Source organism: Agelaius phoeniceus, chromosome 3, assembly GCF_051311805.1.
Source record: "Agelaius phoeniceus isolate bAgePho1 chromosome 3, bAgePho1.hap1, whole genome shotgun sequence".
Lineage (NCBI taxonomy): Eukaryota > Metazoa > Chordata > Aves > Passeriformes > Icteridae > Agelaius > Agelaius phoeniceus.
Genome location: NC_135267.1, coordinates 14,860,218 through 14,886,306, shown reverse-complemented (window position 1 = coordinate 14,886,306; position 26,089 = coordinate 14,860,218). Strand labels below are relative to the sequence as shown.

General features: G+C 38.0%; 1 protein-coding gene across 2 annotated transcripts in view; it reads right to left on the bottom strand.

Annotated features, from left to right (window-relative positions):
* The window catches only part of MDN1 (midasin AAA ATPase 1), a 94,621-nt gene that overhangs the window by 51,123 nt on the left and 17,409 nt on the right, over positions 1-26,089 (bottom strand). For both annotated transcript variants that reach the window (XM_054629679.2, XM_077174773.1), the window contains exons 9-39: positions 25,819-25,933; positions 24,091-24,284; positions 22,980-23,061; positions 22,204-22,299; positions 21,108-21,220; positions 20,418-20,566; positions 20,253-20,313; positions 19,548-19,759; positions 17,987-18,090; positions 16,855-16,999; positions 16,118-16,214; positions 14,799-14,912; positions 14,024-14,171; positions 13,748-13,858; positions 12,780-12,931; positions 12,073-12,251; positions 11,501-11,709; positions 10,273-10,419; positions 9,408-9,549; positions 9,145-9,279; positions 8,921-9,059; positions 7,818-7,956; positions 7,596-7,726; positions 6,956-7,100; positions 5,771-5,900; positions 4,981-5,211; positions 4,062-4,259; positions 2,406-2,614; positions 1,746-1,868; positions 654-851; positions 454-561 (exon numbers count right to left, since the gene is read on the bottom strand). In XM_054629679.2, the coding sequence (XP_054485654.2) occupies positions 454-561; positions 654-851; positions 1,746-1,868; positions 2,406-2,614; positions 4,062-4,259; positions 4,981-5,211; positions 5,771-5,900; positions 6,956-7,100; positions 7,596-7,726; positions 7,818-7,956; positions 8,921-9,059; positions 9,145-9,279; positions 9,408-9,549; positions 10,273-10,419; positions 11,501-11,709; positions 12,073-12,251; positions 12,780-12,931; positions 13,748-13,858; positions 14,024-14,171; positions 14,799-14,912; positions 16,118-16,214; positions 16,855-16,999; positions 17,987-18,090; positions 19,548-19,759; positions 20,253-20,313; positions 20,418-20,566; positions 21,108-21,220; positions 22,204-22,299; positions 22,980-23,061; positions 24,091-24,284; positions 25,819-25,933 (4,456 nt within the window). The remainder of the gene's footprint in view (positions 1-453; positions 562-653; positions 852-1,745; positions 1,869-2,405; positions 2,615-4,061; positions 4,260-4,980; positions 5,212-5,770; positions 5,901-6,955; positions 7,101-7,595; positions 7,727-7,817; positions 7,957-8,920; positions 9,060-9,144; positions 9,280-9,407; positions 9,550-10,272; positions 10,420-11,500; positions 11,710-12,072; positions 12,252-12,779; positions 12,932-13,747; positions 13,859-14,023; positions 14,172-14,798; positions 14,913-16,117; positions 16,215-16,854; positions 17,000-17,986; positions 18,091-19,547; positions 19,760-20,252; positions 20,314-20,417; positions 20,567-21,107; positions 21,221-22,203; positions 22,300-22,979; positions 23,062-24,090; positions 24,285-25,818; positions 25,934-26,089) is intronic.

The following is a 26,089-nucleotide window of genomic DNA, read 5'->3' as shown; positions in this document are numbered from 1 at the left end:
ACAAGACAAAGACAACTGAAAGAGCAGGCTGAATTTACTTTGCTGAAGATATGTTAGGAACTAAAGCTTGATTTAGTTTGTCTCTTACTGTTTCTCTTAACACTCAGTTCAATTTTGCAGTTTACTCTTGCACTCTCAAATGAATATGCAGTAAGATGCTGACACAAGAGATTTTACCTAAGGTCACAGAATACTACTTTCTCCTGTGTATATATGTTTTATCTTCTGTGAAAAACAGTGCCTCGTCAAATATCAACAAAGCACCTGATTGTCATGGTACAAGAATTCAGATTTAGTGGTGTTCTTTACTTTCCTCTGCATAGATTTCCATCCCTCTTTTTTTACCCACACACTTCTCTATAAAAATGCTTGGAAATAAAACATTATACTTAATGTTTTTCTACTTACTGCATTCTACCTACTTCTACAGAAAAGAAATTAAAATATGTTTACCTTGTTATTGAAAGCAACCATTTTAGCAATAACAGTTTTATCAATAGCAGGAAACAATGTCTTCCCAATAAACTTCATATCTTCTGCTGACAGTGGATCAACATACACCTGGTAAAATCAAGAGAATTCAGAGTGCTTATAAAGTCAGAAACATGTAAGACAGGATCATGATATAGTTGAAACCAAACAAATAGGCTTGCCTGTGTAAATCTATTAAGAAAGGACTTGGGGAGACCTTTCCTTCCACCTCCTTGTCTGTACGGATTCTGGCATCCAAAAATCTTCGTCGTCTTGTGCTGTACATGAAAATTCATTCCCAGTTCTGGAACATAAATCTCAGCTCTGTGGTCAAAGCACGCATTTAGCCCCTCTAACACAGACTGAGAAGCCAGATTCAACTGAGGAAAGAAAGAAGGATACAATATTAATGCTCCACAAAACATTTTTGCATAATCTCTAGTCTAATAGTCTGGGATATACAGAACGTAAAATTCCATTTCATTGCTGTTCTAAACTAACACAAGTTATTATCACCAGCTAGACTGTTAATATACTGGAGCAACTAACACTTCCTTCTGTTCACTTGTTATTTGTACTGTGTTTTTTCACTGTGATAACTAAACAATTCTCCATTGTAAAACCTGCATTTTCAAGACCCTTTTTCCTGAATTTATGTTCATACATTTGTGGCACTCAGAGCATTTTGTTTGTTTGTTTAAATTAAGGCAGTCTCAGCTATTATTTATAGTGGTTGTTTGAAGTGGCATTCTTCTCAATAGGGGGGAAAAATGAGGCATACAAGGGGCTAAGGAACTGAAGATTTTGCACTCTGCAGTAATTAGAGTACATATTGCCAAGAAGGCAGATCTGTGCACACACATGCTTGAAAGCACTAGCTACAGGGTACATGAACAAACCAGCAGTGGCAGAAAAGCTTATACTGGCAAGATGGAACTCTTCCCCATCTCAATTAAACCAGTAACCAACATAGTGTATTAGTCCCCAAAAAACACCTTCTATTTCAGCGAAACTGCATCCATAAAGAACATTAGTACCGAAACTTCTGTTGACATTCTTCTCTAAAAACTTTCAAATGCAAATCAAACCTATCCTTGTTCTTCTGCAATAATTTAAACTGGGATTCAATTCTTGTTCTCTTGTCTCAAAAAAGTCATCACCTGCCCTCATGAAGGGAGGTCATCGGCACTCAAAGGTATTTATTCCACAAGCCAAATCAGCAAATTTGCTCTTCTAGAACATTCCATTCTATTTGTCCCCAAACCTGAATTTACCTCATCTAACACAATCCAGTGTCCAGCCTTTAATGCTGCTAACAGTGGTCCATCACGCCAGGCAAATTCTCCTCCCTTTCCACCTTCAACAGGCAAGTCTGTCCCAAATAAGTCTGTCACATCCTTTGGGAGTAAAGAACAGAATGGGGGAGTTGAGGAATTACAAAATTTAACAGAAGTTCATAAACATCATTTGTTAACTTTACTTAACATTTTCTCCCTTCCCTTTTAACGCCTAATGTTTTAAGTCTAATTAAAAATTTTCAACAATTGCAAAATGCTGAAAGCTTTTCCATTACAGGACTCCAGTGATAAGGTACAATATTTAACAACAAAAATTTAAATTGCAACAGAAAAGCTAAAAAGCCTTAAAGCTGTTTTTGAGTAATGTTGCAGAAGCCAAGAAAAACACAGTAGACAAGGATATGTATGACTTCACCTGAAAAGAACAGAAATATCTGGGAATTGGCAGTCACTCACAGAACCTTGCTGCTCTGCCTCCTGCTCCCTCCCATTCAGTTCTGAGACCACTGAGACCAAGAAGGAAAAGCTGACATTTCAGACACAGTGCCAAATTTAAAGAGAACTGCACTTCAAAAGTTATACAAAGCTTCTACCCTGCCATGAACACCAAGTAATGAAGAGAATATTTTATTCTACCGTTTGCTCAGACAGGTTGATTCGAACAAGACAGTTGCCTGAGGCTTTTGCCAGGGCAGCAACCAGGCTGGTCTTGCCCACTCCTGGTGAGCCCTCCAACAGAATAGGTTTGTTAAGCTGTAGGGCTCTTAACAGCCTTTGTGCATTCACTGCTGTAGTCCCAGCATTTAAAGCATAATCTGTCATGTTGTTCCTCTGGAGAACAGGACCTAAAATAAAGGAAAGGTAAACCAGAAAACAATGAAACAATGAAAGAATGTTTATGCTGGAGGTGCTGATAGTGTGCCTCTGAATGAGCCCACTCTGTCTGTAAACTGCTGATCTCAGTGCAGCAAGCAATGGAGATCCAGATTGTATGCCATTCTTGGAGATGTGGCACATAGATTTTATTTGACCCACAGCTGCATCTCAGCTGATCTCCACATATTTATATTGAATTTTGCAAAATAAGCATATGGACATAGGATTTATTTTGCCATGAAACCTCAATACCTCCTGGTTCATGACTTAAAGTAGAGATCTATCCCTGAACAAACATAAATGTGTTCTTGCACTTCAGTCATGTGGATCTAAAACTCAGAAGGAGCTCTTGAAAAATTGACACTGAGGGATACAATCCAGCCATGCTCCAGAGCAACATATTAATCTGTTCTATACACTGCCAGTTCTGGGAAGGAACATCCCCTTAATTAAAAGTTTGCTTCTCCTTTACTGTTATTATGGCATACAGTGGGGAGAGAGCACAGAGCTTGTCTGCCAAATTCCAGCCAGTATAGCTCCTTGGACATCACTCCTCCAAATGTGGAATACAGCATTTCTCATGTACACATGATACTAATCACCAGTGCATCCTACACAAACTGATATCTCTTTACTAGGAAAGGGATCCAAAGAGATTCCTTTTGTGAACTTATCAGCAGAGGGGAGCTAAGCAATTTACAAAAAAGCTTTACTTTGTACAATTTTATGCATGGCTAACACCATCCATGAATGCCAGAAAGTTAAATTTGAACAACTAATACAGCATTAGGAACACACAGGTCCATGTGCTAAAAACTAACCAGCTGAGTTAGAAAGCTCAGAGTCAGCACTTTTTAGTCCTGTTGTGGTATTTTAAAGGTAAGCAGCAGTGTTTTGCTAGTTTCGTTTGCATTTTTATTTCCCATGAGGAACTGAAATGCAGAGATTAAATGATTTTGCTAAAATTGCAGTAAATCTTTGAGAGCCTAGAGCAAGGCATGGCATTATCTTCCATTCTGTTTAGCTTTGTACTCAGGACCCCTGCTTTCCATTCTTTGCACAAGGGCCAGGATGAGCTGCAGCTTTAGTTAGTGGAACTTAATAGGCATTTTGAGCATGAAAAAGTGACAGAAAATCACAACTCAAAATTAAAAAAAGTTTTGTTACACCAAAAAAGTCTACGAAAATTAGGCCATTAAGAAGTAATGAAAAAGGGGAATGAACAGATGTGTCTTAATAAATGTAACTGAGTTGTAATCTACACACTTGGAGGCAGAAAAGGGATTTTTCCAAAGCTTAAGAACCAACAAATTTTTCTATGATGGTTCAGGTATTATACTTGGATCTAGTGAATAACAAAACTACTGAAAATATAAATCACAGAATAAATGTCCACCCACTCCCACAGTCTCTTGCCTCTTGGAATAAAAAACGGGTGAATTCCCATGAAGTTGTCCATCCATACAAACTCTTTTTCCTTTGTTCTGTCATAAATCTTCAGTTCATTCTTCTGATAATCAGTCAGCTCAGAGAATTGACTCATTTTCTCACATAAGAATGTGAGGCATTTCTCACGAGCCAATAAAGCTGTATCAGCTGAGCAGGATGTTGTACCTGTAATTAGAAAAGTAAAGTGTGTTTCAAAACATAACTAGGCACATTCATCTCATGACAAAAAACTCATCCCTTCATGTGCATGCAGGTTTATATTTTATTTTAATGTTTACAGTGCTTCCAGTACTATTTGCCATGGACAGATTGTTCTGTGAGCCCAGAACTAAGGACACCACATTTCCAATCCCGTTTCTTCTACCATCACAATCAACCTGATCCCTTGCCATAGGCCCCCCCAGGCTTTCTTTTCTGGCATTTCTTGTGCCTTCCACTTTTCCTCCTCTCCCTTATCTACTATTTATCAACTGGGCCAGCAGCCAAACACACAAAGATGCATTCTCAGCTATGTGCACGGTACAGGCCAGCACAGACAGATACTGGCATGTGCAGTGGGGGAGAGCATGACAGCATAACATGTGCTCAAGTATCAGCTCAGTTAAACCACATCAACTCAATAAAAACCACAGGTTTTCTTAATTTGTGTGCTAGCCTTTGTAATATTATTAATCCTTCTAATTTACTTCAGCTTGCTCTATTTCTTAAACTCTTGCTGAAACACAAAAAAGGCACATGATATACAGAAGGTTGTCAAATGGAAGTGAGAACGTCTCCTAGAAAAGTCCCATGCTGCCCCAAAGCATTTTGTTTGTATTTGACTAAAAATATTAATAAAATACAGAGCTTCATATTTTCTGCTACCAAATGAGCACTGAAGACTTACCTGATCCTATTCCATCAATATACACCAAACATGCAGCATGGATAAAAGACATCCATGGGGAAATGTTACGGTGGCTGCATCCCTTGGCAGAGCTTAACTCATTCTCTGCCATGACATTCATAAAATTAACCCAGGCCAAGATGTCTCTCACACTGAGAATACACTGGCGACCAAACTCTTGATTAGTCAGCCATTCAACAAAGTCCATCATGAGTTCAGCTATGTCTGCCCCTAAAAAAATTTAAAAACAAACAAACAAAAAAGCCGTCAAATAAATTTGAGTAACCATTTTTTTGGTCATATCTGCTACACTGTTGTAAAAACATCTTTAAGGCAGGTACAGCTGCATGAGCAATGTGGTACTCTATATCCCAGAAACAGAATAAGAGAAGAGAGAGCTCATGCCTGAGCTCTTGTTACAGATCCTTTTAAATTCAGGTAACAAGACAGCATCACGTGACTAACACTAACAGTGAAGCTGCTGGCAGACAGTTAAGTGCCAGTTCTTTCAACACTCTATATTAAAACCAAGCTGGGACACTGAAGGGCTGGGGACAGTTCAGCTACCTGGATGGTGAAGTAAACACAGCCTTGAATTTACTTCTAGCTAGACATATACCATACACAGTGAAGGAAGAACAAAGTCCAGAATATAGCATACTGTCTTCAGGGAGAAATGTAGCAGAAAAAGGGTGACAGTGGTGTACATCCTGAGGAAAGGTTGTCAGCCTCCTGACAAACTCCTTACTTTCTTAGCAATATTTGAGTATCAACACACAGAAATACCTACCCTTGTGGTTTACTGCACCCAGAGACAATCCTGGATGGAGATTGTGTTTTACAATCTGTATCAAATCATCGCGGCCATTGCTCTGCGGACACCATATTTCTGTAAATCTGTTGCGCAGCGCAGGGGAAAGCTGCAAACAAGCAGAGTGACAGAGCAATTAAAGATTCATTACAACATCTTCCCCAAAGGTCACTTAACAACAGCCTTGTAGTCACTGTAATTGTAAACAATAAATAAAATGAACAAGATAGATATTTCCTTCTAATTTTGACAGAGACACTTTGTAAGAAAATCTTTGAAAGAAGAAGGATTTTTAAGACTTCTAGTAGTGGCATCAATGCAGGAAATGGGTGATATAGAAAGTTCAAAAGAATATGGGAAGAAACTGAGCTGGTTTGCAATCACCAAAGCTCTGTTTCATTGTAGGACATGGAAATTCGCCTTCAATTACAGCTCGTTTCTTTAATTTCTCTCTTCCTCGGTTGAATTGGTCAATCAAAAATTAGTAGCACAAATGCAATCCAGAAATAAATCCTGTTTACACACATGGCTTCAATGAGTGGTTCTCTATTTCAGGAACAACTTTAAATAGAGTACCCATCTTCTTTTGAGTAAAAGAGCTTCTGGTTCTTTTTTATAAACCTAGCTTCCAACACTGCTTAAAAGTTGTAGGGTTTTGTTGTCTTATGGGTTTTTTAAACATGTTTTAAATTATTTAATTCTCAACTTCAGAAACAATTTTTTTCATTTAATGAAAAAGCTTTCTTGGGATGTGATGTTCATTATTCACTAAGAAACACAAGATGACCGTTACTTTCTGAATAGCATTAAGGAGAAAAATCTGATAGGCAACTTTGTACTACCCCAGAGACCTGGATTTACTTGCTTCACAAGTCACACCTCCTGTACTTGAATATTCTATGTACCAGGACTAACTAGGGTATTTAGAGTCCTTTGACATTTTGCTGAGTATTCATTTATAATGCCACAGTGACAGCCCACAGAAGTGGCAGAAAAGAGATTCACTCCAATCCTCCTTTAGAGCAATGAAGCAGATGCCAACTAGAAAGCACTGGATGCCAGAAATGGTTGGCATGATGCATTTTTGCATTGTACCTCCATCCACTTAATGGTCAGTAATGACCAGAAGATGCATGCTGTATTACCACATGTTTTGGCATTTACCTCTTTTTTCCCAAAGTCACCTCCTGGGTTCATGGTTGCAAGGATACGGAATTTCTTTCCTGCAACTAACAGTTCTACTTCATTCTCCTCATCATCTTGGCCACCTTTTTCAGCAAGTACCAATGTCTTTTCAGCTTCAAGAACACTAGAGAGAAGGTAAAAAAAATATTGCTTAAATTTTGCTCCACACTTCAAAAGATCACTTAAAAATGAAAATCATATTAATTGGCCTGGATAAACTTTCTTTTACCCAATATAATGGGTAACAGAAAAGACTGAAATGAGGGATACTGCTGCATACAGATAATGAGGTTGAATTTATATTTTAGTTGTTCTGGGGGTTTTCTTTACACACACACAAAAGAGGGGGAAAACTAGATTTTGTTCCTGGGATTTGACAAGATATACATAATTTCAAGAGCTCTCTGGCAGGCTGAAAACATTAATACTGCAAATGGTAAACTAGAGATTTTACTTTTAAGTTTAAGTTTTATTTGTACCATTGTCCTTTTCAGCAAGAGAGCAGCTCACCTAAGCCAGGAAACAAAAGTGCCTAAAAGAAGTCAGATTTATGCCACTCATGTTTGGATAATGAACAGACACATTGAGTATGCTTAGTACTACCACATTTCAGACATACCTGTTAAGCCGCTCTAGTACAGAATCATCAGCTAAAGAAATCTCATCAAGGAGGAAAAAACCTTCCTCCTTCATTGCTAAAACAAGAGGCCCATCACACCACTCAAAGAGTCTAGAACCATCAGATTCCTCCTAAGAAAAGGAAAAGAAAGTGAGAAGTGGTAGCTGTTGCTTTTTTCTCCCCTGGTGACACCATCCAAGGTATTACTGGCGCAAGACAAACCTGCTCCTTGGCCCTCTGCCTGACTGGCCGCAGCCCTCCCAGGAAGTCTGATGTCTCCATGTGCAGGTGGCAGTTCACTGAGTACAGCTTCTGATTTGCTAATGCTGCAAAGATCTGACAAATGGTGGTTTTACCACACCTGCAACCAAGTAATTTGATTAAAAAGGATGAATTAAAAAAAAGAAGCAAACCAAGCAATCAGCTCACTTTGGACAGGATTCATACTTTCATTGAAGAGTTATGAGTCAAAGGCCCAGCATGCAAATTTTCTTCTGCTCCCTTTCATTGAAAGAAATGTATACAAAGTGAAGCCATGTTTGGCACAATTGCTGCTGATTTGCACAAGAGACCTTTTAAAATTAAATTAAATTAAAATCAATTAAATTTAAATCAATATCTGGATTGATGGATTTCTGCATGTTCTAAGTCAAATTTATTTCAGCTTGCCCTTCCAGATATTCAACCAGCCTATCATTTCACTGAACTGGAAATGTTACATGTCTAGACCAAGCCTAAGTCTGATGGAATAAACTGCTGAGCATCTAGTTTTAATTTACTACCCAAGTAAATTTTCCTTCTCTCTTTTCTTGCATGTTTCTTTCCTTCTCTTCCATAAAAATTTACTCTACAAATTTAAAACCAGCACAAGAGCAGACAGCATCTACTTCCACAACCTCCACTACTGTGTTTGAGGTGGAAAAGCGGTAGCAAGACTATATTCAACCTCATAAAACATGCAAATTGAATGTGCTCTCGAAGAGAAAAATATCACAGTACCCCAAAAGCAGCCCCTCCCTGTGAGGCACAGTGAGATTCTACAGGGCACCTTGCAAGCTGGGGACAGAAGTCAGTTCACTTTCATTTTCCTACTTTTATGTAACTTCTATGTAGTTACACAATGCAGATGAACCCATCAAAGACACAGGTTAAATGAGATGCATCTGCTTCCCCTCAGAAAGGAACTGTGAAAAACAGCAGCTGCGAGTCTGCCATGAGACAGGCTCAAATTGAAAGATCCCAGATGAAAGCAGCACTGAAGCCCACACAATCATTTTGTCTCCAGCTCAGCAGCTGGTACAGAACATCATAAAAAGCAAGATTACCCAGTGTCTCCCACCAGCAGTACTGGTTCACCAAACTCCAGGGCTCGTCCCACCAAAATGGCAAGTCTCCTCATCCCTTGAGTCCAGACAACATGGCTGAAATCTCTGTCCATCACGGACATCCACGTGGAAGACTTAGCTGCACAACACAAAGCAATCCATCGGCTTCAGTCCCATCTAGAGATCTACCAGTTCCCTCTACCTGTTCCCTCTAGGAAACTCACCCAGTAGCTTTTTGACACTTTCCCCTGAGAAGAGAGACTCAGGATATATTTTTTTCTTGAAGTGTTTTTCAATGACATTTTGAATGACATCCACCTCCTCCTGTTTCCTGACTCTGCCTGCCAGAAGCATAAAACCTACAAAACAGAGGAAGAGAGAAAGCAATTACTACCTGGGTAATCAGCAACAAAGATTTACACTTAAGAAGTGGGGGCTGGAAAGCAGTTCTACAGACACTTAGAAAAGCTGGGGCAGCAGAGCTCACCATCATTTGCTAAGTGCTGAAGCCAGTCATAGTCCTTCTGCAGCTGCTCTGCCAGCCTGTACCTCTCAGCCCAGCGGAACAGATCCCGCAGGGTAATGAATCCGTGCTTCCCAGCAAACACCGTGGAACCTCTGCGGTAAGACTGCACAAGAGCAATCGTGAGCTATTTTTTCATCAACCTGTCCAAACACTTCTAGCAAAGCTAATCACCCCTCTCTGCAGTGACATTGCAACAAGAAAATTCTATGAATAACTACAAAAAAAGTTCAGTAGAGTCACAACATCTAAACACTAACTCCTTTTAGGCAGGTATTTGATGAGCAGCAGGAACTAAATTTAGATGATAAAAATTTTTAAAAAACCAACTAAGAATAAAATAGGTACCTGGAATAAAACAAAATCTAGTTTGTGCTGCAGTAATTGCTTTTAAGCACAAGATAGTTTTAGCTACATACTAAGTGTCAAATGCCTGGTGAATACAGGAGTATCCGAACTTACCAAAAATTACTGTGTAAAAGTAATACTGAATTTCACATGAACCAAAGACCCCTACAAATCCAATACTGTGCTTTGGCTCCAGAGCAAGGCATAATTCCACACATTAAATCCCATGGTGTCTGGTTTTTTGGTGGGTTGTTTATTAGTTTTTTTGCTACAAGTTTTCTCTCAAATCTGACATCACCTTCCCTAGCCTTAGTCTTAACCACTGAAAATTAGTACCTTGGTGGGTTCTCTCTGTGATTTAGGATTTTAAATATCCTTCAGCTAACAATACCTCCCCCCCGAAGGAATTTCTATTACTTTGTGCATGTTACTTTGAAGTATGTTTGCATTTCTTATACTAAAAGAAAAAATACTCTCATACTTGCAGGTCTAACATGACTTTGACAAGCTTGCTGCAGTAAGAAGGTGGCAAACTGCATCGCTTGTGCAGGATGGTTTCCAGTTCAGCACTCGGCAGTTCATCAAAATGCAGCTCCACAAAACGATTTCTGAAGGCTCTGGACAAAACCTAAAATATGAGACCACACCACTGTTTGAACTTTTTCCTTTGATATTGCTCATAGATGTTCCCCTACACATCCAAAGAAAATAAGAATAGTGTCATAGCATACAAATTAGCACACACATATAAACATTGAAAGAAAGAAGAGACAGTCAGGATGAGGACAAAAGCTTTAAAATGGACTGGGTGTTTTAAGGGCACAGGCAGCTAAGCATTACAAAGCCAGAGGCTCACTCTCCCTACAATGGGAGTATTGGAAGGGTAAAAGTGATAAAACTTTTAGGCTGAGACAGTTTCATAGGTAAAGAAAAAGGTGCATGTGCAAGCAAAGCAAAATTAGGAATTCATTCATCACTTCACATCAATAGGCAGGTATTCAGCCATCTCCAGGAAATAAGGGCTTCATCACACACCAGTGTTATTTAGGGAAACAAACACTGAACTTCCCTTCTTCCTCCTGCCCCCAGTTTTGACTGCTGAGCACAATGTCATATGACATGGAACATCCCTTTGGGCAGTTGGGGTCAGCTGTCCCAGCTGAGTCCCCTCACAGCATCTCATGCACCCCCCACCTACTCCACAAGTACATGGGGCAGTGTGAGAAACACAAAAGGCCTTGAATCTGTGCAAGCTTTGCCCAGCAATCATTAAGACATCCCTGTGCTATCAACACTGTTTTGATCACAAATCCAAAGCACAGCACCATACCAGTCACCATGAAGAAAATCACCAATTCCAGACAAGAAACAGTACAAAATGGACTTCTACAGCTCAAGCAGAATCTCTTTCCCAGTGCTCTTGGACAAGAAATGCTGATTCAAGTGTAATATACGTGAAGTCTGGTTCACTAAATCACTTAAAACTTAACTACCTAAAATTAATTAGAAATTCTGTATCCATGAAACAAGCAACTCACCTAAACAGAGCCCAGCTCTGTACTGACAGTCCACAGCCACCTCAACTCTCTCCCACTTGAGAGATTCATGATGCTACACATCATAACATTTTCACATCACACTCTATCATGAGAGAGATTAACTCCCTAAAGTCTTGGCTACCCAAAAGGAACAGAACAGATCATACAGACCTTTCTGCCACCATAGAGACCTGGAGGGTTCTGTGTGGCAAAGAGCATGAAGCGAGGGTGAGCTTTGACAACCTCCTGGGTCTCAGTAATGAACAGCTCTCTGTTATCATCCAACAAGCGGTTGAGAGCCTCCAGAACATCAGTGGGAGCCAAATTCAACTCATCTAGAACAATCCAGTAGCCCTTTCTCATTGCATCTATGAGAATGCCTTGGAGGGAACAGAAAAATGCCTAGTTAAAAATCTTAAAAAGCAAATCTAACAGAAGCATGCACTCAGATACTTTCAGCAACCCATTTCATTCAGGATGAACACTAATCCAGAGAAGGAAGCAAGAGTTTTGTTTAAATTGTTGGCTTATCATCTTTAGGTCTCATGGGACAAGCATAATGAGACTTTCCAAAATTCATTGAAATTCACACAAGTGATCATCATTAAAGTGCAACTACTAACTTTATGACAGGCCATCTCTCCATTGTAATAAACCAGATAAGTTAATCAGAAAAGGGAAAAAAAAACCCCAGCCACTAAAATGAGACAGGAATTTGGAGTATATGGAACATGCTCACTTACCTTCCTTAAATACCAGCTTTCCAGAGGCATCTGATGTGTAACAGCCAATATATTCTTGGATATCAGTATGCTCATGGTTGTTAATCCTTACACAATGATTCCCAGTAGCAGCAGCCAACCAGCGAATTAAACTGGTTTTACCAACAGAGGTCTCTCCTTGAATCAGTACTGGATGAGTCCTAAAAGCCATGACCAAAACAGTGGGTTAGAAGCATGAGCCATGACTTTCTCACACACAAGATGTGAACATTGTTAAATCACACTATCAAAACACCCCCACTTAACTCATTTGGGGTATCCAAGATCACATAAGATATATAGATATTTTTATTATTATCATAAAGATATTTTTATTTCCCTGTTAGTATGTTCCATATACTAACAGGGAAATAAAAATATCTTTACACCCAAGTGCTAACAGCTACCCATGAAGCTTTTCATGGCAGTGCAAAATAAGCAGGTTATTCTAACTGCAAATTTCTAGATCAGAATTTAAATAAAACTAGATATGGCAGTAAGATGGTTTAAGGAAACAAGAAATACACGTAAAAATTTCAAGTCACTCTATAATGAAAAGTTAACTGTAAAGTAGAAGGAAAATAGACATTATTCATCCAAACAATAAAGATTAGAGGGACACCAACAACTCAAGGTCTAAACAAACATAATTACATTATTTTTTTAAATTAAAAAGTTAAAACACTTACCCTGCAGACACAACCCTGACAATGTCCTTCAGATTAAGCTTAACTGAAGGGGTGAGCACATAACTCTCATCTACTGTAGGTTCTTTGTCCCCAGCTGAAATCCAGTACCCTTCTATGAGTATAAAACTCCCTCCTTTAGGTTTTGGCATTTGCTAAGGAGACATGACAGAAATAACAGATTATACAGATGGGTTTCAATTTGCTAATGAAAACAACTACTGTTACATCACTGCTACATATTCTCTAAAGAAATTTTAAATTAATCCCTGAGCACTCCTGCAGTAACCACTGTCCCCTTGCCACAGAATGCAAATTACAGGAAAAACCTGACCAGATTATTTCAGGGTCATGAAGCAGAAATCTTTGCCAGTGGCATGAAGACAAAAATGTCTCAAGAGTCTTAGCACTGAATTTTGAAGGGCATTTACAAGCAGGAGCTTTGCTTTAATCTTTTTTATATATTTATACACATTTTCCATCATGAAAGGGTTTATTTTGAAACAAATACCCATCTCTTTAACTGGCTTCCCCATCCCCCATGCAAACTCATGCTGGGTTCCCAGCACTACTGACATTCTTCCTTTCCCATAAGAGACAAAGCACAGATGCTTCTTCATATCCATATGTTCTGCATTCAGTCTAAAAATATAAAGCCTGAGAAAGCTTGTCCAAAGTCTGTGAAAGCTTTAGAGTTGGAACCACTGCATTAAGCTGCCCACACTCCACAGTGCTTTAGTTATTCAGACTTCCATATTTTTTCAAATTAACAAATAAAACCAGCTAACACATCAACATTCAAGCAAAGTAAAAAACTAGAAAAGAATGGTATTAATTTTTTCCGCTTCTTAACTTTGTAAAATGAAAAACAGAATGGCAAGAATGAAATGTAGAGGAAAAACGAGGGACGACAACTCAAAATAAATTCTATTTTAAATACCAGACAGGTCTTCATAATCTTAGTTGCTTACCTGCTTGAGAAGGCTTTTGATGTTGCCAGAGACTATATGCTGGCATATTAGCTTTTGAACCACCGGGTGAGACCCTCTGTCAAGCTGTGTCAGGAAACTCAAACAGAAGCCCTAAGAAGAAGAATTATTTTCAGCGATAAACAAGAAAAAGAGGGAAAAAACATACAGATTAAAGAACCATTTCTGTTCAATACTGAACTTAGAGAAGATTATCCTTTACCCAAACAACCCCTGTAGTGAATACACACTGAAACACATGCCAGCCCAGGTAATCACCTCATACAGGGAGCGTGCTATGCTGCCACATGGATTAGAAGCTGCAAATCTCAGTGCCCTGCACAGGGTACGGAGACTGTAGTGAGGTCTGTGGCCAGTTCCATCCACCAGCTTGGTTTCTGCTTCCTTTCTCACAGACAAATAAAAGCTGCAAAAATAAAGTTACATAGAGCTGTTACTGATCAGACCACTGCTCCAAGGAATCAAAGCCCAAGTATGAACACTTCAGTTTATCCCCAACTGTTACTTTTCTCAAAAGCTCCAGGTTAGGAAAGCCATGCCAAGCTCTGCCATCTGTACAGGCAGTGAAGCACAGCAACAGAGTATTTTTAGAGCCATATTTCTGACAGGGCTCGATATACAGAGTGACTATAAACTCCAGATATTCTAAACATGAGATAGTTCACCTTACACTAGGGGAAAGAAAGGTAACTCTAGACAAACACACAAGACTTTCTTCAGAATTATCTACAGAAGCAAACCATTGTAGTCTCCCAGACGTGAAAGAGGACTGAAACAACAATGCTATTTAACTGATGCCACCAAGAAAACAATTCTGAGTTTCAAAAAACCAAAATCTCCTTCCCACAAATACAGAAACCTGCAGAATTAAGAAGATGGATGTCTGTACTCTTCTGTTTCCTACAGCTATGCCAACTGCTGCATGGAGAGCATTATAGTGTTTCCCAAAGCAGTCTAACCACAGACTATCATCACATACTTACTTTTTGTGACTTATTTCATCAAGAATTTAAAAAGATTACAGTCAACTTACTTCACAATTCCTTGTACTGTATTTTTGTTCACATTCAAGCTTCTCAGATAATCCATTATAAGAATTTGCAAGTCTCCTTCATTTCTCAATTCTTCTACATAAAGTTCAGTAAACCTGCAAGAATCAAATCAATTTGTAACACTTAAGACACCTGACCATATTGAAAAATCATATTATATATACATCTCATGGCATATAGCATTTTAAATTTTTAAGTAACAGAATACTGATTGTTAAAGCTGCAGATCTATAGATTGTCAAACCTACAGACTCAAGAACCAGAGCAATTGAAAAATAAGGTATTACTAATACTTTCAAGTAATTTATCTGAATTAGTTTAACATCTTAGATTGAAAGTGAAGAGTGTGACTTAAATTACAATTTTAAACAATTTGCAATAGATACTCAGCAGTAGCTATTTTTGACAAATAGTAGTAGGTAATTTTGATAAATAGAAATATAAATTCTTTTAAACTTAGCAAGTTATGCTGATGCTGAAGTCTCTTTTCTTCTGTATTACACACATTTTCTTTCCTTTCACTATTCTGCAAGACAGCCAAGAGCAACAAAACCTTGCTTTGCCACTAATAACTACAAATTACTAGTTACACATAGCTGGTGCATCTCTAGAATCTTGCCCAGTGTTTATGAATGTGGGAAGGGACTACACATGCAACTTTTGGCACTCATGAGTGAAACTGCATCAAGGAGGAGATGTGTGCATACAGGAATAGGTAATGGTACTGAAGAATGGATTTGCCACAACTCCAATTGCCTTGCCACAGCTTAAATGCTTTGAGACCACGTATCAAATATTTTGAGTATCACACCTTGGTGCCACCAGGCAAATCACCTTCCTTTTGAGTAAACAAGACTGGATATGCAGCTTTTTGCAAGGATCATCAAAACTTCTGAGTTGAGAGAAAGGCTGCTAAGCAGACACCATGCACTTACATGTCTTTTTTACTCCCATCAGGAACATAATGCTTTTAGCATTACACTGCAGTACCTGGGAATGCTGCAGGAGCATTTCCAGGTGCTGACAGCTTCAATGTGAGGAATTTCTTCACATCTTCTGCTCCCACTGACAACACTCTACACTACTGCTACACCATTTGCTCACAGCTCAGCTACTTCCAAGTATTTTGCTGACTCTATTTCATGAAAAACCTTCACTATACATCTCTCACAAGTAGTAAATGAATTTATACTTGCATCCTCAGGCTTCAGATAAAGCATTCTTCACTGGTAAACTCCTGAAAGTAATTAAACTCTGAAAAAGACAGTGACTATTTTGTCCCAGAATCATTATTTCCTACCTGTTTCTTATTCCTAGAGGAAGATTTCTCTTTCCAACATCTGTAGCTGGATTCATGCACGCAAACAAGCGAAAATCAGGGTGACGGACAAGAGGCTCTAAAGCAAAATGGAAATAAAAGACAAAGTTAATTATAAACACAGGATATTGATATGTTAAATATGGTGTATTTGATGTAAGGTAACTTTCTATTGCTGCACTACTACATTTCCTTAAAAACACCAGCATCAAGAATTTTCAGAGAATAATCCCATGTGATTTTATCCGAAGTACCTGCATCTTCACAATAGCCACAGGTAAGTAAAACCCTGACTTTTTTGTATGTAGCAAGATGTTGTAACAACACAAAACATTTCAAAAATTATGTGAGTCCTAAGCTTGGAACTCCTTTTGCCTCTTTCAGAACAATAGCCAGTGCTTCCCTCAGCCAGAAGAAAATAAAGCCTGGGATGCTCACACAACATTTGCCTCTCTCTGTAGCTTTTGAGAGCAGCCTTCAGCAACTGTAGTTTTTTATCTTTACATCTCTAAAGGGAGTTAACTTTCTACACAGCAGTGCTCACACTGCTGTTGAGAACAGACCACTTGCAAAGAAGTATGAAATCTACAAAGAGCACATTGCTCTCTTGTGCACACATTCATTTTAATGGTAAATGATCTCAACTTATTTTGAGCTACATAGGATAGGGAACCCAGCTGAACACCAAGATAAGGCATAGGCAAGCATAGAAATAGTACCTGTGTCTCCTCTGTCCAGTAACACCAGTGAACCAGATGATCCTTCCAATAAACCACTCAGGCACTCCAAAGTCTCTGCTGCAGCCAAGTTAATCTCATCCAATAAAACCCACTCTCCTTTTTTCACTGCTTGTGCCAGAGTACCCTAAAAGCAAGATCAATTTGTTAATCATGTTGCCAGGAATGAAATGTCAACTGAAGCATTCAGATACTGGAATTACCTGGTGTGCAATCTATCTACAGCTCAATTAGACAAATGGCAGTTCCAGACCTTTTACAGCAGTAGCAGTTTTACTGCTCTCTCTCAGTAACAGCAATCATTTTGCCAGTCACAGAAGTCACACAGTTATCATACCACTGTATCAGTTACCAGTTAGATTAGCTCAAATACAACAGATCCTTTATTTGTGCAATCTAGCACTCTGGTGCATATGCATCACTAACACCACATGAGAATAAAGTTAATCTGAATAAATCCAAACACACAAGCAATATTATGCTCCTAAGGAATCTGTACCCTACTAGTTAACACTATATTAAGTCAGAGGTTCTCCAACTACTCACAAATACATTTTTTTTATAGAAGACTGGTTAACACTTCACACACTTTACATGACATTTGAGAGAATATATTCAGATTATCACGGTGAGTATAAACAAGCAAAAATAAACATCATGGTTTCTCCTAATCCCATTTAATGTTTTCAAAACATATTACAGGTTTGAAACATTTAGAAAAATCTCTTCTAGATAAACAGCACAGATTCTTAGTATTAAATCCTTCACAGAAATCCCTAGTCACAAGCAAGACCTACTGGAGACTGATCAAGAAATTTTTTCTAATCTCCTAGAATTAAAAAGAAGATACGACATACTGATACTCATTATACCAGTCCTAATTCCTGTTATACAGCACAGAATTAATGTGCTAGCACAAACCAGTCTCCACCTCCCATCTCACCACTGCTTCCTTGAATCTGCACACTTGATTTCATGGAGTTATCATGGCACACATTTTACTTCACAGCATGGTTCTTGCCAGGAAGCTACTTATATATAAAAGACTGATTGCAAAGTCTTTTAAATACTTCTCCTTACTTCTCCTAGCATCAAAATGCAAATATCTAAATACCTCAACAAATGCAAAGAGAAGGGCATTTTCTGTCATTTTCATCTGTTGATGAGCATGATTCAGTTTAAGACCAAATGCCTCCCACTTTTCCTTCAGTGGTAAGCCTGCAAGAAAACAAATTTAAGTTTGTACCATCCAAACACCAGCACAAAAAATGTTCGACAACAGTTTTTTAATCAAGTTGTTTCAAGCAGAGAGATACAAAAGTAAGCTCAAGCAACAAAAAAATTCAAGTCCTGCAGATGACACACCACAAATAAAAAAAATAATTTAAACTTCTTATTTTGGTTTCGGGCACATCTGGTTTTTCGTTTTTCAAATTTAACTGTGCTCATATGTCAATAGTGCTCAGATAATTTGCTATTCATTCCCAGATGAGGAACAAATACCTATATTGCACTTTGTTCCAGCATGACTGTTATCACTGTCTAATTTCCAAAGACAGAAAGAGACATGTCAAAAAAATAAATCCAAATTTCTAACCCTTATGACAGAGAACAGATTAATAATGAACACTTCAGTATCAATCATTAACACGCTATTGCTTAGCAGATACAACAGTATTTACTATAACTGATTTCAGTTATTTGTTAAAATCCCTACCTGAGCCACATACAACATCAAAATTCCTTAAGAAACTTTGCAAGTTACAAATTTCAGCTTGTTTTTATTTTAGGATTGTCAATTCCTCCAATAAGTGCAAGAACCTTTTAAACTCTCTTTTTCTTTCTTCTTTTTTTTTTTTTTTTTACATTTGGGAGCATTTATTTTAATATCTGCATATTCAGAAGAACCAGTTAAAAGAAGAGTGGAGATAAAGTTGATAATTACTTTTATTTAGCCCAAATGGAAAGAAAGCTACAATTTCACTTGTTCTGCTGGTCTAGAACCAGAAACAACTCTAAGCAAGGTAAAGTATCAACATCGTCTCAGCCCCAAAACAGGTTGTGAAGTATAAAACAAGAAAAACTTATTTGGAGATAAAACCACTCTGGAACAAAATAAAACACTAGGCCAGTCAGCATCACTAACAGAGGAACCAAGGCAAAAGCAAGATCTTAAAAATAATTTCTACCCTAAAACAGCTATTACTTTGGGTTTGGTTCTGTTATTGTTGTTTTGCTTTGTTTTTGAAAAGGATGTGTTTGTGAGACACAGGCAGGTTCCAGGGCTGAAAGTGTGGATGCATTCACAGAGAAGAGTGACACACAAACAAGCAGGACTGCTCACCAGCACAGCAAACAAGTACTGAGTGGAGACCAGATGTCAAAGGTACCACAGGGCAGGCATCTCCACACTCAGACATAGCTAACAGCAGAGAGGAGTTAGAAAAAGGAAAACCAAAACAAAACCCAACAACTGTTCTAACAGTGTTCTAAATGCCTTGTTGCAATGTTGACATTGCATTTCTCAAAACCAGAAAAAAAAGATGTAATATAGGGGGAGGGAAAAAACCCTAAACTTCAAACAAACCCAAATTAGAAGAACAAAATTCACCAGTATTTATCTACCCTCTGCATGGTTTAGCATTAATGTGTGTTTGATCCATCTGAAGTCTTACCAGATGCATTTTCTTTTACTTCTTTATTAATAGCAGATTTATGAATATGTTGCATTAGTTTTAGCAGATCATGCCAACGTTTCTGTCTGTAGCAAGTCTGAATGTGTCCCAAGAAGGTTTGGTTTTTCTTCCTAGAGAATGTCTGAGAGAAGAGTTCTTCAAAAGACTCTCGCAGAGGGAGCCAGATCAGCTTGTTATCCACAGGCTTGTAACTGAAGAGAAGCAAAAGAGTCATTATTTATGGGAGACACAGTCACCTGTGAACTTAAAAAAGAAAACAAGTCCAAAACCAGTTACTTGAAACAACAATAAGTTGCATGGATGAACCCTTGTTTCTGAAGTTTTTTACTCAACCAATGAACTACTAGAATCACACATATTTTAATGCACCAGGAGGTGATTTTGTAAAGACAGGAACACCCTGATAAGTAAAATATTTGTAGTACTACCAAACAATCTGTCCAGTGAATATTACATCAGATTTATATTGAACAGCTTAGCCATTTTTAAAGCCATTGGGCTGTGGTTTTGAATGACTTCATCACACACAGCTCTGCACACAATTCAGTAAAATTGCTCTGCTCTTCAGCAAGGACAAGAAGGTTTCTGCATGCAAACATGTTTACTAAGACATTTATCCAACTAGCCCATTATCCAATGCCCATTTGTTCTGCAGAACAGACAAAACAGTGGTCAGTGACTCACCCCCCTAAGAGATCTGCTGTGTCACTTTGTTGGTTCATGTTGACAACCCTCAAACGGTGTCCTTGAAACAGAGATGAAAAGCACCATCAGCTTGTGGGTTTGTTTGTTTGTTTGTTGTTTTTCACATTATCTTCATGTAAGTTACAATTTTCACACATTATTTACCTGTAATATGAGCTAGGTACTGGACTGCTGAGGTTTTGCCAGTTCCTGTTTCACCAACCAAGAGCACAGGCTCCCCTTTGACAACACACACTGCAAGCTGTTCAATCAGTACTGCAGATGGCCGTGTGGCAGCAAAGGTATGTTTTGCCCTGGAAAAACAAAGCAAGTTACTCAAACTAAGATTTACCAAGGAGCTCATTTCAATTTTGCCTATATTATTTTTTTTTTTTGTGGTGTGCTTTGATTTAGGATTTTTTTTAATATAGGTCTGAAAAGAAATAGTTCTAAGATACCCTTCTAAGATACTAATTTTTCTCAAGATACAACCTAAAAATTCAGGGTTTCCAAATAACTTCCTGGCCAATGAAGTTACCAACACATACAAAAATCTCCCTCCAGCAAGGCAGAGCCATTGAAATCTTTTTATAACAGCTGTGGATTCACACTTTTTTGAAGTAACTCTAGTCCAAAGAAGCTGAAAATCTCCATGCTTTGGCTGCCAGAAGCATGATGCAGACGCTCTTAAAAATACACAAGGTAAAACTTAAATTGCAAGGGAAAGAGCTCTCACATTCCTTTCATTAGAATGAGAATACCCAATTTGAATTTTCCTTAAACCCTGTGACTTGCAGCCTATTCTATTCCCCCACAGAATATTTCAATTCACATGGAAACTACAGGATATTCTACCTTTGAACAGTGAGAGCCTGGCTCTGCTTCTTCACAAGATTCACTCTTCCAACAGAGACTTCTTGTTCCCGGATTGAAATTTCTGGTTTATAGAGTTCACAGAAGAACTCCACCTGTGAAAAAAGCATCAGCATTCCCAATACTAATGTTGCTTACATTGCAGTAAGAACACCCAGCCATGCTACCAGTATTATTTTGCAGCAAGTTAATTTTTAATGGTAAAATTCTGTCATTTGGAGGTTTCACATAATCATCACCTAAAACAGTGAAGGACCTCAGAAGTGTTTTTATCTGTACAAACAATTTTCAACTTAATAACTTAGTAATAGTCTTTGCCATTGTATTTCTACTTCCATGGTAGTTCAACTACACAAATTTGAACAATTATTTTAACAATAAACAAACAATCTCCCTGAAAAAAAAAACCCTTTATGTGAACAAGGATATTTTGCCACTTGCAGGGAATAATACATTCCTGTAATGAAATAATGCAAAGAAAAACAAAGAGAAAAACCCACAGAAGATTCAGGGATCCATCTGTCAACTTAAAGTAACAACAGAGGGAATTTGCTTTGCAGACTTCTTTCTATAGTCAGAAATAGTTGACAAAGAAGTGATTTAGTTTAATTCCGTCATTTATAGAGCTCCAGAGAGGCAGGTGATTTTGTAATCATGAGTACAGAACAAGTAGCAGTAAAGATCATGTTTCTCTCTGATCTCTCTGTTTAAGAGTTTAATATTCACTGTAAACCAACTTAAGTAAAAACACATTCTTTGCTACCCTGTGCATATAGTGATATCATGTGCTTAGGCAGCTGTGCTGCTCCAGCTGTGAAATCCTTCTTTTGCATCATGAGGCCATTTGCTCTAAAACAGGTTGCCTGGAACTTTCAGAGAAAAAACAAATGCAGCTGAATATAAAATAGGAGAAAAACAGATCCTGGGATGGAACAGAAAGAAAAAAAAAACCTGTTTGGGATGGAAAGGTGGGCATAATTTAAATAAAAATAGTGTAACATATTTCAAGTAATCATAGAAAAATTACAAGCTATAGAATACTGCCAATAAAGATCATGTTAATTGTAGCTCACCATACCTTTTTTTTTGAAATGTTTAGGTAACTTCCAATAACTTTTGCCATTTTCTGCTTGCTCCCTTGGTTGGACAACATGGCTGTGAAACAGTCCAGTGCCTGTCAAGGGGAAAACCAACTTCTTGAAAACTAATTTTGTATGATTTTAACTGACAAAGAATCATCTTAATCTAAAGGAACCCACATCCAATTCAAGCATTGTAAATAAAACTATTTCACTGTCCTCTGATGGAGTCAAACAACAGAGTTCAAACAGATGCTAGAAGAACTTCTAAACTCTGTAATGTAGTGGGTTTACACTGCATTAAGTTTTCAATGCCCAGCCACAAAAGCTATTTTAAGACAAAGGGACCAAAATAGAGATGGAAGTAACATTATAAGACATCGCATCTCAAAACTGCCTCTAACAGATGTACACCCAAAAAGTCCTCAACCTGTACTGTAAACTGATGAGTAGGTAAGAAGAAAAGTAGCCCCATATTACAAGAAAAAGAATGGTCTCAGCCACATGCAATTCCAGCTTGTATCAGTTACAATCATTTCCCACCATGCTGTTTGTAAGACAGCAGGAAATTCTTTTAGCACGTAACTGCAAACAACTTTCCTAGTAGCAACAAAAGCTTCTGATCAGAGAGATCACAACATTCTAACTACAGTCCAACTGCTTCAAAACAAAACCAAACAAATCCCCATCTCACATTCCCAAAGAGAGGATTTCATGAGACATTACTAGAATTTGGGATCAGTTGGATCAATTTCTGCACCAAGTCTTACCACACCTCCTGAAAAATATTCACTGCTGTGGTTGAAGAATGACTGTCAAAGTTGCAAGCAATCCTGCTGCACCAATTCAGTAGGTCTCTAAAAAGAAAAACCAAAAAGATTTGGTACAAACATGCCAAAATACACAGCACCTTCTTGCATGTTCAGCTTAGGTCATGACATCATCTTGTGGCACTTGCACGTGCAATTGCTGTGCAAACTGTACATGGGAAGACACAAAGGACAAGAACTCTGAGGGGTAGCTGAGCACAGACCAACATTGCTTATAAACAGATCATACATACTCCCATTAAATCATAACTTTAACTGTAAAACTCAAAGGTATTAAAGAATCCAGAAAGGTCTAAACCTCCCATTTTTTCAAGATACAGATTCCTTACCAACAACAAGATCTTCCAAAAGGCAAGAAAAGGAAACTTTGTTCTAGAAAAAGCTGACATTCTTATGCTCCACAAAAATATCAGGTACTACTCACACCTAACATTTACTAACTAATCCTCAAAGCACTACTGGTTACAGAAATTCCAGATGAATAGAACTGACAATTTGTAGGAGAGGAAGAAATAATTCAGCATCAAACTACATTTCATCATTAATTTCATTAATTTCAGAATTTCTGAAATTAACAGTACATTACAGATACAGTTATTTTCAGTCACCTTAAGTTATAATGCTGAGTGTTCAGCATGAAATAATCAAGATAATATACTCAGTTACTGAAAATGTTATTTTCTGGCTACTGAGATAACATTATAAGGACCTTCCAGTTCTTAACTAGTACCAATATCTTGTGTTAACAATAATTAAGAATAAATTCATATGGCCTGAAGCCAACAAAGCACTGCATATGACAGAACACACACATTCCCCCATGCCACCCAAAAAGTAAGTATAGCAAATAGGAAGTTTAAATAATCCAGAATGAGTTTAGCTTCTTTAAATGATATATTAATCATTATTTAAAACAAAAAATATATTTCCCAGTTTTTCTCATCTAATTATTCAAGCTGTCACCATTACGTCTAAAAATTTAAGACAAATAACAAAAATAAACCCTTCTATCTCTGGAGCCAGCTGACTTCCAATAAACATATAAGAAAAGACAACCTTAGAGATAGTTCTCGTCCTTCCAAATTTGGTTTCTTATGTTCTGATCTCGATTCTGATGCTGCTTCTGGCATGTGACTGGAGCCAGCAGCACTGTTTTCTGGTGCCTGATACTTGTCTCCTGCAAGGTCAGTGAAAATGTCTAGCAAGTGATCTGTCACAAGAGCAAGGTTGGGGTATCTCCTTTGGAGGATCTGAAACCACAAACAAAAAAAGAAAATAATGAAACAAAACAACAAACCCATCCACACTGGAAAGAAACCAACAGCACCCCAGTTTTTACTGGGAAATGCTTCAATAGATATTATAGCTAGCAAGCTATATGAAACTGCTCTCCTGCAATCTCTTACCTGAAGAAAATAGAAATTATGACTACTATGATACCGATTTTGATGCCAAAACCAAACTTTTCCAGCTCAACTCTGCTCTAGATCATTTAATACATTTGCACAAATACCAACAAAAGGAAGGAACAAAAAGTACATTCAATCCTACCTGAACCCAAACCATGACCAGTTTACAACTTCACAACTGGTAGCAGAAGTCCTTACCTCCCACCCTTCTTTTATTGACTAAATTCATATTGCATTCAAGTTGTCTATTCACTGTGCTGACAAAGGCACGTTAAGGGGATAATTTTTCTTTTGTAATTTCCTTTCAGCTCTGCTCTCTCCACTAAAGCTTGCCAACCAAAATATTGCTTCTCAAAATTACTTTTCACAGATACAGGCCAGGAAAACTGGTCCTACCCTGCCAGACAGACTTTTAAGATTAACAAAAAGATCATGAGACTTTTTTCAAGGCAAGGAAGTGGGTATACTATTGTGGAATCTTAGTGCTTAGTTTATACATTTTTGTAACTTAAGCTACAAAGTTTCAGAAAAAGAATAAAAATAACCTGGTGGTAAGAGACACAGCTAACACTCAAGTTTGATCTTTTCATAAGGTTTTGATAGTTGTTCTTGCCCCACTCCTAACAATTAGCTGACAAATGACAAGAAAGGAAAAAAACCTCACAGATATTTAAGGCCACCTATAATTGTGCTGGCTGCTGAACGAGACCAAAGGAGTGAATGAATTCTACTGAACAAACTGTCTTCTCCATTCTAGAAAACTCAGAACTTTCTCCCCAACTCTTCTGCTAGAGACTATTCACTGCGTTTTCCCTCAGCCAAGGTTCTTCTAGAATCAGATCCTGTTTTGAGCTCTTATCACAAGGAGAATCTCCAGAGAACTGAATTTTCATATGAGCCCTAGGCTGTTTTAATCTTCCAAATAATTACACAGAGCAAACACCTCCCAGAGATGCTAACAAAAGAAAGATGGTAATACAAGCAGTTATTTTTAACTGATAACTGACCAACTATTTTTCAGCTCAAAGCTTAGAACACCAAATTAGAGTAAACTCAATTTTCTTTTTTTGCCATTTCTCTCTGCTTTCAAGTCCCTGTGGGCTAATAAGCAGCAAAGTAACTTGATTCTTAGACCCACACAAAGCACAATTGCATCTGTCAAGGCAAGTTCCAGGAATCTTGGTTCAATTCACTTCAAATTTTCCTTACAAACTGCCTGTTTACTTCAAAATTGGCAGCACAAAGCTGAAATTGTAAGGGTCTATTGTAGAACTTGAAGATAAAATAAGGATTCAATAAACTACTGAAAAACATTTATTACCCCTAAGATGAAACAATTATTCACATGCCACAATGGAGCAACAAACCCCCATACCTCCTTGAGCTCTCCTTTGCTCATGTTATCCAGATGAATTTTGGTCCAGTGTTTGTCCAGAAGAGCAGCATGGCTGCTTTGCTGCCTGTACCAACCTCCACCACAGCTGAATATTCTAAATCAAAACAACAATGAAGAAACACAGCATGCTGAGTGTGGCTGAAGTATTCAGCATTTTCAGTGCATTTCTGTGCATCAAAGAACAAGGTTCATACAGCTGCTACAGTATAAGGCAACAGGCATAAATGACACTGTTTGTCACTGTACTGTC